The 15,539-nt window shown below is 39.9% G+C and overlaps 1 protein-coding gene across 2 annotated transcripts in view; it reads right to left on the bottom strand.

Moving 5' to 3' along the window:
• Window positions 1–4,729: 4,729 nt before the first annotated feature.
• Rcd6 (Reduction in Cnn dots 6) overlaps window positions 4,730–15,539 on the bottom strand; it is a 136,196-nt gene continuing 125,386 nt past the window's right edge. For both annotated transcript variants that reach the window (XM_070104183.1, XM_070104182.1), the window contains 4 exons: window positions 10,971–11,107; window positions 10,532–10,731; window positions 9,774–9,933; window positions 4,730–5,727 (listed from right to left, as the gene is read on the bottom strand). In XM_070104183.1, coding sequence (XP_069960284.1) covers window positions 5,418–5,727; window positions 9,774–9,933; window positions 10,532–10,731; window positions 10,971–11,107 — 807 coding nt within the window. In that variant the 3' untranslated portion in view covers window positions 4,730–5,417. The remainder of the gene's footprint in view (window positions 5,728–9,773; window positions 9,934–10,531; window positions 10,732–10,970; window positions 11,108–15,539) is intronic.

Below are 15,539 nucleotides of genomic sequence, written 5' to 3' on the forward strand. Positions count from 1 at the left end.
TGGAGCTATAACTTCCTATCAAATAGAACACAAAGAGTAATAGTAAACAGAGTAAAGTCTGAGGCAGCCACAGTAAAAAGCTCTGTTCTACAAGGCACAGTACTTGTTCCCATCCTGTTCCTCATCCTCATATCTGACACAGACAGAGATGTAAGCCACAGCACCTTGTCTTCCTATGCTGACAATACTGGAATCTGCATGAAGGTGTTATCTATTGAGGGCACAGCAAATCTCCAAGTGGACATTAACCATAATGGGGATTGAACCAAGGACTTCAGTGTGCGAGCTGAGTGCGCTAGAAATCGAGATACAGATACTCATGAAGTGACTAGTATCGTCTACAAAAGACACGGTGCTATGGTTTACGTCTCTGCCTATGTCTGATACGAGGATGAGGAACAGGGTTGGTACCACTGTGTGAGGATACCATCAACATTACAAATTCAGTTGACTTTGCTAGGCAAAGTGGTGTGTGTTTTATAAGAAAATTAAAAAGGAGGAGCACTGCAGCAGGCCTACTGGCACATACTAGTCAAGTTCTCAAACCCAAACCCACTAACAAAAATATTTACCCAAACCATTTTCAATACTACCCGAGGAATATGCAAGTGCAAGTCCCACTCAAATCCAGTCCCCCTCACTCATGTATTTATCTAGCCTAAATTTGAAGCTATCCAACATTCCAGCTTCAATAACCTTGCAAAGAAAACTGTTCCACTCATCCACTACTCTATTTCCAAGCCAGTACTTTCCTATATCCTTTCTAAATCTAAACTTATGTGGGATACTTACCCCTACAATGTATAGGTAGTTGAACATGTACAGTGGTACCTCGTGTTACGAACTTAATTCGTTCCAGAAGGCTGTTCGAGTGCTGATACCAAACGAATTTGTTCCCATAAGGAATAATGTAAATTAGATTAGTCCATTTCAGACCCCCAAAAATACGCTTACAAAAACACACTTACATAATTGTTCGAGTCGGGAGCTGTTTGAAACTCAAGGTACCACTGTATATTTCACACATGATAATTAATATTGGCAAGTTAAAGACTAAATGTTTTGTCTTTGTTGCAGACATCATCAGTTGAATACATAGACATCAACACTGGTGGAAAATGAAGATGATGAAGTGTACAGTTAGTTGATGTCACTAAGTGACCGCTGAAGCTTGTAGTGCCTAAAATAATCTCTCAATAAAGATATCCACTGTTGTGTATATGTCATACTCTTCATATGTGTGTGTGTGTGTGTAATTATCTATTTGTGGTTGCAGGGTTCGAGTCGTAGCTCCTGGCCCCGCCTCTTTACTGATTGCTACTAGGTCCTCTCTCTCTCCCTGCTCCATGAGCTTTATCAAACCTCATCTTAAAACTATGTATGGTTCTAGCATGTACTCACCTAATTGTGGTTGCAGGGGTCGAGACTCGGCTCCTGGCCTCGCCTCTTCATTGAATGCTACTAGGTCCTCTCTCTCCCTGAGTTTTATCATACCTCGTCTTAAAGCTATGTATGGTTCCTGCCTCCACTACATCACTCGCCAGACTGTTCCACTTCCTGACAACTCTGTGTCTGAAGAAATACTTCCTAACATCCCTGTGACTCATCTGAGTCTTCAACTTCCAAGGGTGACCCCTCGTATCTGTGTCACCTCTCTGGAACATCTTGTCTTTGTCCATCTTGTCTATTCTGCACAGTATTTTGTATGTCATTATCATGTCTCCCCTAACCCTCCTGTCCTCCAGTGTCGTCAGGCCGATTTCCCTTAACTTTTCTTCGTAGGACATTCCCCTGAGCTCTAACTAACCTTGTCACAAACCTTTGCACTTTCTCTAACTTCTTAACGTACTTGACCCGGTGCGGGTTCCAAACTGGTGCTGCATACTCCAGTATGGGCCTGACGTACCTGGTGTACAGTGCCTTGAAAGATTCCTTACCTAAGTATCGGAATGCTAATCTCAGGTTTACCAGGCACCCATATGCTGTAGCAGTTATCTGGTTGATGTGTGCTTCTGGAGACGTGCTCGGTGTTATACTCACCCCAAGATCTTTCTCCTTGTGTAAGGTTTGCAGTCTTCGGCCACCCAGCTTATACTTTGTCTGCGGTCTTCTTTGCCCTTTTCCGATCTTCGTGACTTTGCATTTGGCGGGGTTAAATTTGAGAAGCCAGTTGCTGGACCACGCGTCTAGCCTGTCCAAGTCTCTTTGCAGTCCTTCCTGATCCTCATCTGATTTAATTCTCTTCATATGTGTGTGTGTGTGTGTGTGTGTGTGTGTGTGTGTGTGTGTGTGTGTGTGTGTGTGTGTGTGTGTGTGTGTGTTTGTGTGTGTGTGTGTGTGTGTGTGTGTGTGTGTGTGTGTGTGTGTGTGTGTGTGTGTGTGTGTGTGTGTGTGTGTGTGTGTGTGTGTGTGTGTGTGTCTACCTACCTACCCAGGCTATGGAGTATTAGCCACCCAGATTGACCCAGGGTATGGAGTGTTAGCCATCCAGATTGACCCAGGGTATGGAGTGTTAGCCACCCAGGATAACCCAGGGTAGGGAGGGTTAGCCACCCAGGATAACCCAGGGTAGGGAGGGTTAGCCACCCAGGATAACACAAGAAAGTCAGTACATCATCCAGGACTGTCTGGCTTATTTCCATTATTGTCCTCAATCTTGTCCCCCAGGATGCCACCCACACCAGTCACCTAACACCCAGGTACCTACTTACTGCTAGGTGAACAGTGACAGCAGGTGTAAGGCAACTAACACCCAGGTACCTACTTACTGCTAGGTGAACAGTGACAGCAGGTGTAAGGTAACTAACACCCAGGTACCTACTTACTGCTAGGTGAACAGTGACAGCAGGTGTAAGGTAACTAACACCCAGGTACCTACTTACTGCTAGGTGAACAGTGACAGCAGGTGTAAGGTAACTAACACCCAGGTACCTACTTACTGCTAGGTGAACAGTGACAGCAGGTGTAAGGTAACTAACACCCAGGTACCTACTTACTGCTAGGTGAACAGTGACAGCAGGTGTAAGGTAACTAACACCCAGGTACCTACTTACTGCTAGGTGAACAGTGACAGCAGGTGTAAGGTAACTAACACCCAGGTACCTACTTACTGCTAGGTGAACAGTGACAGCAGGTGTTAGATAACTTGTCCCACATCTCTCCCCGCCCCAGGATTTAACCCGGCTCCCTCAGTTGTGAGAAAAACTGAGCTGTGAACCATCTTATTAATATTTAGGTAAGAAAAACAATATACATTTGGAGTTTATTTAATATAAATCATATATATATATATATATATATATATATATATATATATATATATATATATATATATATGTGTGTGTGTGTGTGTGTGTACTGTTGTCAGTTTATATACACTGATGTATACATTATCAGTGTATATACACAGAAGTATTCACCTGTCAGTGTATATAAGATAAGATTTCGTTCGGATTTTTAACCCCGGAGGGTTAGCCACCCAGGATAACCCAAGAAAGTCAGTGCATCATCGAGGACTGTCTAACTTATTTCCATTGTGGTCCTTAATCTTGTCCCCCAGGATGCGACCCACACCAGTCGACTAACACCTAGGTACCTATTTGCTGCTAGGTGAACAGGACAACAGGTGTAAGGAAACGTGTCGAAATGTTTCCGCCCGCCGGGAATCGAACCCGGGCCCTCCGTGTGTGAAGCGGGAGCTTTAGCCACCAGGCCACCGGGCCACCGGCCCACTGGGCCACACTATAATATACATGCCTCTCAGAATATACATACTTCTGGTATATAAATCTCAGCCATAATTTATATGTTAGGTGAAGTTAGTCAGGAAACAGGACAAGTGTTTCCTGATGCTGGTCTTAGTTATTATAGGTTTTGGTCGTCTGACTGAGACCTTCCACCGGCTTACTAACTTATAATAATGGTTATGATAATTTAATATGATAATTGTTATTTTAATTATATATTGATGTGAGTGATGACTTATTACCAAGTGAAGGTTATGTAATTAATTATTTTTAGTGGTTATTTTAATAAAATAATTAAACATTGTCAAAAATTATAGTTACTGAACATAAATTATCATTAATTAAATATAATCTTTCACTATTACTGTAAGATAATTTGTCATGATTAAGATTAAGATAATTTGTGATTATTAAGTAAATAATTTGTCATAATTAAGAATAAGATAATTTGTGATAATTAGGAAGATAATTTGTGATAACAGTAAGATAATTTGTGATAATTAAGAATAAGAAAATTTGTGATAATTAAGAATAAGATAATTTGTGATTATTAAGAATAAGAAAATTTGTGATAATTAAGAATAAGATAATTTGTGATAATTAAGAATAAGAAAATTTGTGATAATTAAGAATAAGATAATTTGTGATTATTAAGAATAAGAAAATTTGTGATAATTAAGAATAAGATAATTTGTGATTATTAAGAACAAGATAATTTGTCATAATTAAGAATAAGATAATTTGTGATAATAATAAGATAATTTGTGATAATCAGAAATAAAATGATTAAGAATAAGATATTTTGGAATAAGATAATTTGTGACAATTAAACATAAAAGAAAATTTTATATATAACTTTTATGACTGATAATTATCAATATATATATATATATATATATATATATATATATATATATATATATATATATATATATATATATATATATATATATATATATATATTTTTTTCAACAAGTTGGTCGTGGTGCCGAATAGGTAAAACTGGTCAATTAGCAAGAACTCATTTAAAATTAAGTCCTTTCTAAAAGTTTCTCTTATACATTTAAAGATATATTTTTTTTCATTAATGTTAATGTAAAAATTTATAATTTTGCACCAAAAGAATCTTAGAAAACTTACCTAACCTTATTATAACAAGAACAATTTATTTTAGCTTAACCCAACTAAATATATTTTAGATTTGTTTACAATAATTTAATACTAAACAAACACAGGGAAATATATTTTTTTCGTTAGATTCAGAATGATTTTGGTGAAATTATTGCATACACAAATTTTCACTTGTCCTATATGGCAAGATGAGCGTTGCTATTTAAGCCAAGATCGCAAGTTCTGCCTATTCGGCACGACATATATATATTTTAGCAAGTGTATATTGATCCAAGGAAGTAGAGCTCTTCCTGTTCCTCACCTTAACAAACAATAATTATATAGATGCAGATAGTTACTCTTTGGTTCAGTAAATTAGGGCTAATAATTGATAATTCTACACTGATGGTTCAGGTCTCTTCATTCCACTGAATTTTCCACCCAAAATTGTATAATATATGATTTATTAAAGGTTTATAATGGGGTAAGTTTCCTGGTATTTTGTGTGTGTCCGTGTCCGTGTACTTCCCCATCAAGCACCTGAGGTAAGTACTTGTAGGTTCAGAGAGCCACGTCACGGTACTGGCTGAAGTCATCACTGTCGGCGCCCAGTGAACTGCGACTGTCATATATATGTCTATTGAAGACAGGGGTGGACAGTGACCGTGTCCTGGTGAAGCCTGGGTTCACTAGCACTGCCGGTCTGGTGAAGCTCGGATTCATTAGTACTCCCGGGTTCACTAGTACACCCGGTCTAGAGAATCCCGGGTTCACTAGTACCGTCGGTCTAGTGAAGCCAGACGTGGCTAGGACCCCCGCTTGTTGACTCACTCTGTCCTCCCAGCTACATCCATGGCCCTTAACTCCATACCTGTCAACATTATCACATTACTGGTATTACATAATACATATTATCCTAGATACCTCCAGAGAATACTAGAAAGTCAGTTTATTGGTTTCCCCTCTAGCATCTAGCCTGTTACTGGTCTAGTAACAGTTATTCTAGTCCAGTTACCTTGCTTTATATGGGACTTCTCAGTAGCACTTAGGACTCACAGTTGGATAAATACCAATAATTATGTCAAAATTAATAACTTTAATAAGAAAAATGTGTCTAGGTTGAATATTATGTATAATTAATTATTCAGAAAGATTTAGCAGGTTTATATGCTGGGTTTATTAACTATCAAAACCTTAGGTAAGATACTGTACACTAAACACTGCTAAACTGTACTATCTGGTACGTTATTGTAATGAATGTACTCGAAAGTACAATGTACTTAATTGTGCTCACCTAATTGTGGTTGCAGGGGTCGATTCATAGCTGCTGGTCCCTCTTCACTGGTCGCTACTAGGTCAACTCTCTCCCTGCTCTATGAGCTTTATCATACCTCTTCTTAAAACTGTGTATGGTGCCTGCTTCCACTACGTCATGTGTGTGTGTGCGCTTGGTTAGACTCGACTTAGAATGTGACTGATAATTATCAAATGGTGTACAATACCAACAGGTTGGTAGATAAGACACAGGCAACATTTAGGCAACTTTATTCTGAAACGTTTCGCCTACACAGTAGGCTTCTTCAGTCGAGTACAGAAAGTAGGCAGGAGCAGTAGAGATGCGAAGACGATGTAATCAGTCTATCACCCTTGAAGTCGTAGATTTGAGGTTGTCAGTCCCTCAGCCTGGAGAAGTTCTGTTCCAAAGTCTGGAACTAACTGAAGATCAAGCGACAGTGTTGAGACTTAAATACTGTCGGAAGGAGAGGTGTAGAGTAGTAGTAGTGAGAATGTAGCCACTGGGAGGTCACGTCCCTCTCAGATCAAACAATTCTCACTTGAAAAAAATGTCCAAGGTGTTTTCTCTTCTGTACCAAGATGCCATTGTGTTCCAGTGTCTGACAGAGCGATTATCAAATGGTATACAATACCGACAGGTTGGTAGATAAGACACATAGGCAACATTTAGGCAACTTTATTTCGAAACGTTTCGCCTACACAGTAGTCTTCTTCAGTCGAGTATAGAAAGTAGGCGGGAGCAGTAGAGATGTGAAGACCATGTAATCCAGACTTTGGAATAGAACTTCTCCAGGCTGAGGGACTGACAACCTCAAATCTACGACTTCAAGGGTGATGGACTGATTACATCGTCTTCACATCTCTACTGCTCCTGCCTACTTTCTGTACTCGACTGAAGAAGCCTACTGTGTAGGCGAAACGTTTCGGAATAAAGTTGCCTGAATGTTGCATATGTGTCTTATCTACCAATGTGACTGATAAAACAAGTCCCTAAATAAGCTATCCTCTGACCCATAGAGGCAATCAAACAGCTTGCTAGAACAGCAGGACAGCCAGTTCGCAAAACATCAGTACTGCTGGAAGCAGCAGTGAGCAGAACAGCGTCAAGCAAGGAACAAGAAGACCAAAAAACGACCCTAACCCTTTGACTGTCGCAACCCCCAATCCTGAGGTGTCTCCTGGTGTCGCAAAATTTAAAAAAAAAAAAAAATATTTTTTCTTATGAAATGATAGAGAATCTTTTCCCGATTGTAATGACACCAAAAAAAAACGAAATTTGATGGAAAACTGACGGAATTATGCTCTCGCGAAGTTAGCGACCTCGGCGCTGTTTACAAATCGGCGATTTCGCCCACTTTGAGCCCTATTTTCGGCTAATTCCATTGTTCCAGTCGCCCAAACTCATAGCTATTTCTTTAGAACTTCATTTGTTCTATCGATTGAATACAAGAAACTGCCCATTTACTGATTTCAACTACCTAATAATGTGGTCAGAAATTTGCAATTTGGCCAATTTCACGAAAACTAAAAAATATGACAATTTCAAAATAAGGTCCAGAATGAACAATGCAGACATTCCTGGCTCTAAAATAACGTTTTCTTTGTTCATCAGTCACGTCTCCAGGCCCCTCTGATATTACTCTTGCTTTCTATTTTGAATTTTTATTCAAACAAAAAATATTAGACTTACTATTATGCAGACTACTGCAATGCTGTAATAACTGTATAAATAACATCAACCCATTCATGACAGCATATTAGAATGGCTAGTTGGACATTTATTGGACAATGGCATCATTTGTTTACTTTTGAACATTGGCAAAAATCAAACATTTCCCCTACTTTGAGCTCCATTTCTAGGTTCTTTTTATAGTAAAATCAATCAAAATCACCTCTATTTCTGTAATATGTTTTCCATTCTGTCAAATGAGACCAAGAAAACGAGAATACAACCATAAATACTATACGAAAATAGACCACAAAGTCGGCATTTTAATTAAAAAAAAACGGTCGGAGTTTTTTTTTTTCTCATTATGCACTGCGTGCTCCAGGATTTTTTTTATATGGTGCACACTGACCACACAGACCCATTCTCTCACACGTGGGCCTACCAGCTTTCTCCTGCTTGATTTGAAGCCGCTAGAATTTATGAGTATATATACGTCAAACACGGCACCTCGTAAAACGTATATATACGGCCGCGACAGTCAAAGGGTTAAGGGACCGTAAGGGGAAAAAAAAACTCCCTTATTACTGAAACTGAGTTCAGACAGACTTTCAGAAAGTTTGCTCCACTCTCCCCGAAGACTGTCAGCATGTTTTTGGTGGCATGGAACAAGATGATGCTGATAAATGTCTTCTCCATCAGGAAAGACTGTCCTCAGTGGGAAAGCAATTGAGTTGCCAGAATTACCTCATATTTGCCACTGTTCATCATCTCCTCAACAATAACAGCCAACCAGGGCCTTCAGCAGTGAAACTACCCCAAAACATCTAAGCTTGTCAAATGTGTCCATTCTGGAGAGGTTCTCCCCCTCAAGGAAGGTTCCTTGATGTTGGTGATGGGCTCTTGATTTAGGGAATTGGATCTGTGCTCCAGTTCCCCGAATTAAGCCTGAATGCCTTCCACATCCCCCCCCAGGCGCTGTATAATCCTCTGGGTTTAGCGCTTCCCCCTTGATTATAATAATAATGGTGAGGTTCGCCATTGTTCCATCTCACTACCACTGATCTGTACCCATATACTTCAAAATACCCCTTAACTGTAAGTATAACATTTCTCCACTCATCTCTTGTCCCATTTGCACACTAGATGCCAGAACAATGTAGGTCAAGACTAGAACTCGGAACCAGAGATCCAGTAGCGACCAGTGAAGAGGCGGGGCCAGGAGCTATGAATCGACCCCTGCAACCACAACTAGGTGAGTACAGTGAATGTATTATGACACAGTCTCAGTAATCACTAACTCCAAATAAATCTGTGAGCAGAATTACACAGAGTTACGGTGTGTGTGACGGCTGCCAGTGGAGACATACACCACCAAGACAGTCTAAATAACATGAGATGAGAAGAACAGCATCCTTCTAGACGGAGGAGATGTTGCCTCGACACAGCTCTGAGAGAGAGAGAGAGAGAGAGAGAGAGAGAGAGAGAGAGAGAGTGAGAGAGAGCAGGCAATTTGTAGTCTGGGCAACCAATCACAACACCAATGGAAATTAGTCACTGTCTGACTTTTTTTGTGTTATCCCAGGTTCTCTACACATATACTTCTATGTATGATAATTCTATGTAACTGTATTTGTGTATACCTGAATAAACTTACCAACAAACACAGAGTAGTTGTTACATCCTGCCTACATACATTACCTAAATATATACACATATGTATTGCTATTAGCGGATGTTGTGCTAACACCCAGGTACCTATTTACTGCTAAGTGAACAATGACAGCAGGTATAAGGTAACCAACACCCTGTTATTTACCCATGCCCGGGATTGATCCCGGACTTTCAGTGTGCGAGGTAGACACACCACCAACTGAACCACAATAGTGGTGATTGCAGTGGTGGTTAATGAGTGATTGCAGTGGTGATGACTGGTGATACTAGTGGTCACATACCTGCGTCTGTCCAAGCTCTGAGTGGAGAAGGGATAGTAGCAGTGGTAGTGGTTGTTGTCTTCAGTGGTGGTAGTGGTGGGAGGATACACGTACGATACATGGGGAGACTGCTGGTAGATAGACTGGTTGCTGGGGTAACCAGTCACCAGGGGCGGTAAACCTGTCATCAAACAGTACTCTAATAACTGTAGTAAACCAGAGTTAACTAAATGTTTATAACTAACCACATTTTAAAAGTGGTAAACCGGTAAGCCAGCGGAAGGCCTCAGTCAGTTGACCAAAAGCCCAGCTGTGGGTCATTATCTAAGACCCGTGTCAGAAAACACTTGTCCTGTTTCCTGACCAATCTTACCTAACCTAAGTTATGGGTTAACTATCCATGGCAGATAGTGTTCAACTATCAACTATTCTCTTCACAAAGTACTGAAATTGGGTGAATTCTAAGTATCCAGGAACTTTACTTAAATTAAAGTTAGGTTAGGTAAGTTAGGTTAGGATGAGTTAGGTTGGGTTAGGTTAGGTTAGGGTAAGTTAGGTTAGGTTAGGTAAGTTAGGTTAGCTTAAGTTAGGTTACGTAGGATAGGTAAGTTAGGTTAGGTTAAGTTAGCCAGTGGAAGGCCTCGGTCAGATGACCAAAAGCTACTACACGAGGGTCATTAAGACTGGTTAGTTAATGAGGTTTCAAGTCTATCTACTACACGAGGGTCATTAAGACTGGCTAGTTAGTTAATGAGGTTTCAAGTCTATCTAAAGCTCACCTCCTGAGGCTGGATTAAACAAGGCAGCGTTGAACTCGGAGTGTGACTGTCCACTGAGGTAGGTATCCCATCCAGGGATACCCTCCCATCCAGGGATACCTGTCCTCACTACTGACGATGCTACAGCAGCAGTGCTACCTAACACCTGCTGCTGTACAGCAGTGTTCCTGCTGCTGTACTCTGACGCTGCTGAGTAACTCCTGTGTAAGTGGAAATGATACAGTCAACTCTGTTATAAACCCCTCTTAAGTGTCATCAATTATATATTAACAGTCGTGTAAAGGGCATTTATAACAGACTTTACTGTAACAAATTATATATATATATATATATATATATATATATATATATATATATATATATATATATATATATATATATATATATATATATATATATATATGTATGTATGTATATATAATGTGTGAGAGTGTGTTACCTGGTAATGGGTCTTGGGGTGGAAGGTCGGGAGGGTGGTAGTGGTGGTGGTAGTGTTGTCTCTGTGAGAGCCATAAAAGCCGGGTTGTTGTACACCAACACAGCCTCACCATTCACAGCACCTTCCTCCTCAGCACTCTGCAACACACGTAATAACATCAACATCCTCAGCAACACTGCAACACAACCTCAGCAACACTCATAACCTCAGCAACACTGCAACACACATAACCTCAGCAACACTGCAACACAACCTCAGCAACACTGCAACACACATAACCTCAGCAACACTGCAACACACAACCTCAGCAACACTGCAACACACATAACCTCAGCAACACTGCAACACACACAACCTCCCACAGTCTAGTACTCACGCTTCCTCACCAACAAATTAAGAATATTCTCCAGAAATTACCATTGTTCTTTTAGGTAGGAGATATACCCATCAGGGTTTATCTCCCACCTACAGGAGGAATAGTATACACATTTGGTATATACACTAGTCTTTTGCAGATCTGGGACTAGTCTCTCTAGGATATTCCTAGTGTATATTATCATGTATCTTTGTCGCCTGCATCCCAAGGAGTACAAGTTGAGGGCCTTCAACTGCTCCCAGTAATTTATGTGCTTTATGGTACTTATATGTGCAGTGAAAGTTCTCTGTACATTCTCCAGGTCAGCAATATCACCTGCCATGAAGGAGGCAGCTTAGAGAGAACAAGAGATTTGAAAAGAATCATCATGGGTTTGGCATCCCTAGTTTTGAAGGTTCTCATTATCCATCCTGTCATTTTCCCAGCAGATGTGGTAGATACATTGTTGTCAAATTTGGTTTTTATAATTTTCCTGTAATTTGCACTCGCCTAGTTGTGGTTGCAGGGGTTGAGTCATAGCTCCTGGCCCCGTGTGTAAGGATTGACGGGAATAATAATATACAAAATTATGTAAATGTGAACCTTTAATGTGACTTTTAAAAGGTGTTCTGCCACATAATATTTTCTATAATTTCTTTATATACTGCAAGGAAATGATTAAGTAAACAAAATTGTTATAATATTGGAAGAAAATATTTCAATAATAAAAATATATTAGACACCTGTAAGTGTTATTGAAATAATTAAGATGTACTGGTACACCATTATGTTCTTGAGGGAAGCTGGTTATGGCGTAATGTGTTAATTAATCGTGGGTCATCGGGGCCTATACAAACATTATCACCAAAAATCTACCATGACAGGAAGGCCTAATACAGTGGACCCCCGCATAACGATTACCTCCGATTGCGACCAATTATGTAAGTGTATTTATGTAAGTGCGTTTGTACGTGTATGTTTGGGGGTCTGAAAGGAATAATCTACTTCACAATATTCCTTAGGGGAATAAATTCGGTCAGTACTGGCACCTGAACATACTTATGGAGTGAAAAAATATCGTTAACCGGGGGTCCACTGTATATAATGTATGTGGAAAGGTCCAAATCTGTGAGATAATTAGCAGATTAATGGCGATAATAATAGAAGAAGAGAGGCGGTGTTACGAGGACGAAGACAGGTTTGTTTACCTCTCAAAATGTCTAATTCTAACACATAAAGTAGCTAATTATTAACCAGTATAAAGGCACCTGCCTATAGAGACTCATTAACATGTCATTAACATCATAATTTAATAAAATATATTGGTAGGATTGCTGGTTTCTTTTTCTGTCTCATAAACACGCTAGATAACAGGGATATCTTGCTTCTCCTACTTACACTTTGGTCACACTTCACAGACACGCACATGCATATATATATACATACATCTAGGTTTTTCTCCTTTTTCTAAATAGCTCTTGTTCCTTTTTATTTCTTCTATTGTCCATGGGGAAGTGGAAAAGAATCTTTCCTCCGTAAGCCATGCGTGTCGTATGAGGCGACTAAAATGCCGGGAGCAATGGGCTAGTAACCCCTTCTCCTGTATACATTTACTAAAAAAGAGAAGAAGAAAAACTTTATAAAACTGGGATGCTTAAATGTGCGTGGATGTAGTGCGGATGACAAGAAACAGATGATTGCTGATGTTATGAATGAAAAGAAGTTGGATGTCCTGGCTCTAAGCGAAACAAAGCTGAAGGGGGTAGGAGAGTTTCAGTGGGGGGAAATAAATGGGATTAAATCTGGAGTATCTGAGAGAGTTAGAGCAAAGGAAGGTGTAGCAGTAATGTTAAATGATCAGTTATGGAAGGAGAAAAGAGAATATGAATGTGTAAATTCAAGAATTATGTGGATTAAAGTAAAGGTTGGATGCGAGAAGTGGGTCATAATAAGCGTGTATGCACCTGGAGAAGAGAGGAATGCAGAGGAGAGAGAGAGATTTTGGGAGATGTTAAGTGAATGTATAGGAGCCTTTGAACCAAGTGAGAGAGTAATTGTGGTAGGGGACCTGAATGCTAAAGTAGGAGAAACTTTTAGAGAGGGTGTGGTAGGTAAGTTTGGGGTGCCAGGTGTAAATGATAATGGGAGCCCTTTGATTGAACTTTGTATAGAAAGGGGTTTAGTTATAGGTAATACATATTTTAAGAAAAAGAGGATAAATAAGTATACACGATATGATGTAGGGCGAAATGACAGTAGTTTGTTGGATTATGTATTGGTAGATAAAAGACTGTTGAGTAGATTTCAGGATGTACATGTTTATAGAGGGGCCACAGATATATCAGATCACTTTCTAGTTGTAGCTACACTGAGAGTAAAAGGTAGATGGGATACAAGGAGAATAGAAGCATCAGGGAAGAGAGAGGTGAAGGTTTATAAACTAAAAGAGGAGGCAGTTAGGGTAAGATATAAACAGCTATTGGAGGATAGATGGGCTAATGAGAGCATAGGCAATGGGGTCGAAGAGGTATGGGGTAGGTTTAAAAATGTAGTGTTAGAGTGTTCAGCAGAAGTTTGTGGTTACAGGAAAGTGGGTGCAGGAGGGAAGAGGAGCGATTGGTGGAATGATGATGTAAAGAGAGTAGTAAGGGAGAAAAAGTTAGCATATGAGAAGTTTTTACAAAGTAGAAGTGATGCAAGGAGGGAAGAGTATATGGAGAAAAAGAGAGAGGTTAAGAGAGTGGTGAAGCAATGTAAAAAGAGAGCAAATGAGAGAGTGGGTGAGATGTTATCAACAAATTTTGTTGAAAATAAGAAAAAGTTTTGGAGTGAGATTAACAAGTTAAGAAAGCCTAGAGAACAAATGGATTTGTCAGTTAAAAATAGGAGAGGAGAGTTATTAAATGGAGAGTTAGAGGTATTGGGAAGATGGAGGGAATATTTTGAGGAATTGTTAAATGTTGATGAAGATAGGGAAGCTGTGATTTCGTGTATAGGGCAAGGAGGAATAACATCTTGTAGGAGTGAGGAAGAGCCAGTTGTGAGTGTGGGGGAAGTTCGTGAGGCAGTAGGTAAAATGAAAGGGGGTAAGGCAGCCGGGATTGATGGGATAAAGATAGAAATGTTAAAAGCAGGTGGGGATATAGTTTTGGAGTGGTTGGTGCAATTATTTAATAAATGTATGGAAGAGGGTAAGGTACCTAGGGATTGGCAGAGAGCATGCATAGTTCCTTTGTATAAAGGCAAAGGGGATAAAAGAGAGTGCAAAAATTATAGGGGGATAAGTCTGTTGAGTGTACCTGGTAAAGTGTATGGTACAGTTATAATTGAAAGAATTAAGAGTAAGACGGAGAATAGGATAGCAGATGAACAAGGAGGCTTTAGGAAAGGTAGGGGGTGTGTGGACCAGGTGTTTACAGTGAAACATATAAGTGAACAGTATTTAGATAAGGCTAAAGAGGTCTTTGTGGCATTTATGGATTTGGAAAAGGCGTATGACAGGGTGGATAGGGGGGCAATGTGGCAGATGTTGCAAGTGTATGGTGTAGGAGGTAGGTTACTGAAAGCAGTGAAGAGTTTTTACGAGGATAGTGAGGCTCAAGTTAGAGTATGTAGGAAAGAGGGAAATTTTTTCCCAGTAAAAGTAGGCCTTAGACAAGGATGTGTGATGTCACCGTGGTTGTTTAATATATTTATAGATGGGGTTGTAAGAGAAGTAAATGCGAGGGTCTTGGCAAGAGGCGTGGAGTTAAAAGATAAAGAATCACACACAAAGTGGGAGTTGTCACAGCTGCTCTTTGCTGATGACACTGTGCTCTTGGGAGATTCTGAAGAGAAGTTGCAGAGATTGGTGGATGAATTTGGTAGGGTGTGCAAAAGAAGAAAATTAAAGGTGAATACAGGAAAGAGTAAGGTTATGAGGATAACAAAAAGATTAGGTGATGAAAGATTGAATATCAGATTGGAGGGAGAGAGTATGGAGGAGGTGAACGTATTCAGATATTTGGGAGTGGACGTGTCAGCGGATGGGTCTATGAAAGATGAGGTGAATCATAGAATTGATGAGGGAAAAAGAGTGAGTGGTGCACTTAGGAGTCTGTGGAGACAAAGAACTTTGTCCATGGAGGCAAAGAGGGGAATGTATGAGAGTATAGTTTTACCAACGCTCTTATATGGGTGTGAAGCGTGGGTGATGAATGTTGCAGCGAGGAGAA

The sequence above is a fragment of the Cherax quadricarinatus genome, chromosome 89, assembly GCF_038502225.1.
Source record: "Cherax quadricarinatus isolate ZL_2023a chromosome 89, ASM3850222v1, whole genome shotgun sequence".
NCBI classification, from domain to species: Eukaryota; Metazoa; Arthropoda; class Malacostraca; order Decapoda; family Parastacidae; genus Cherax; species Cherax quadricarinatus.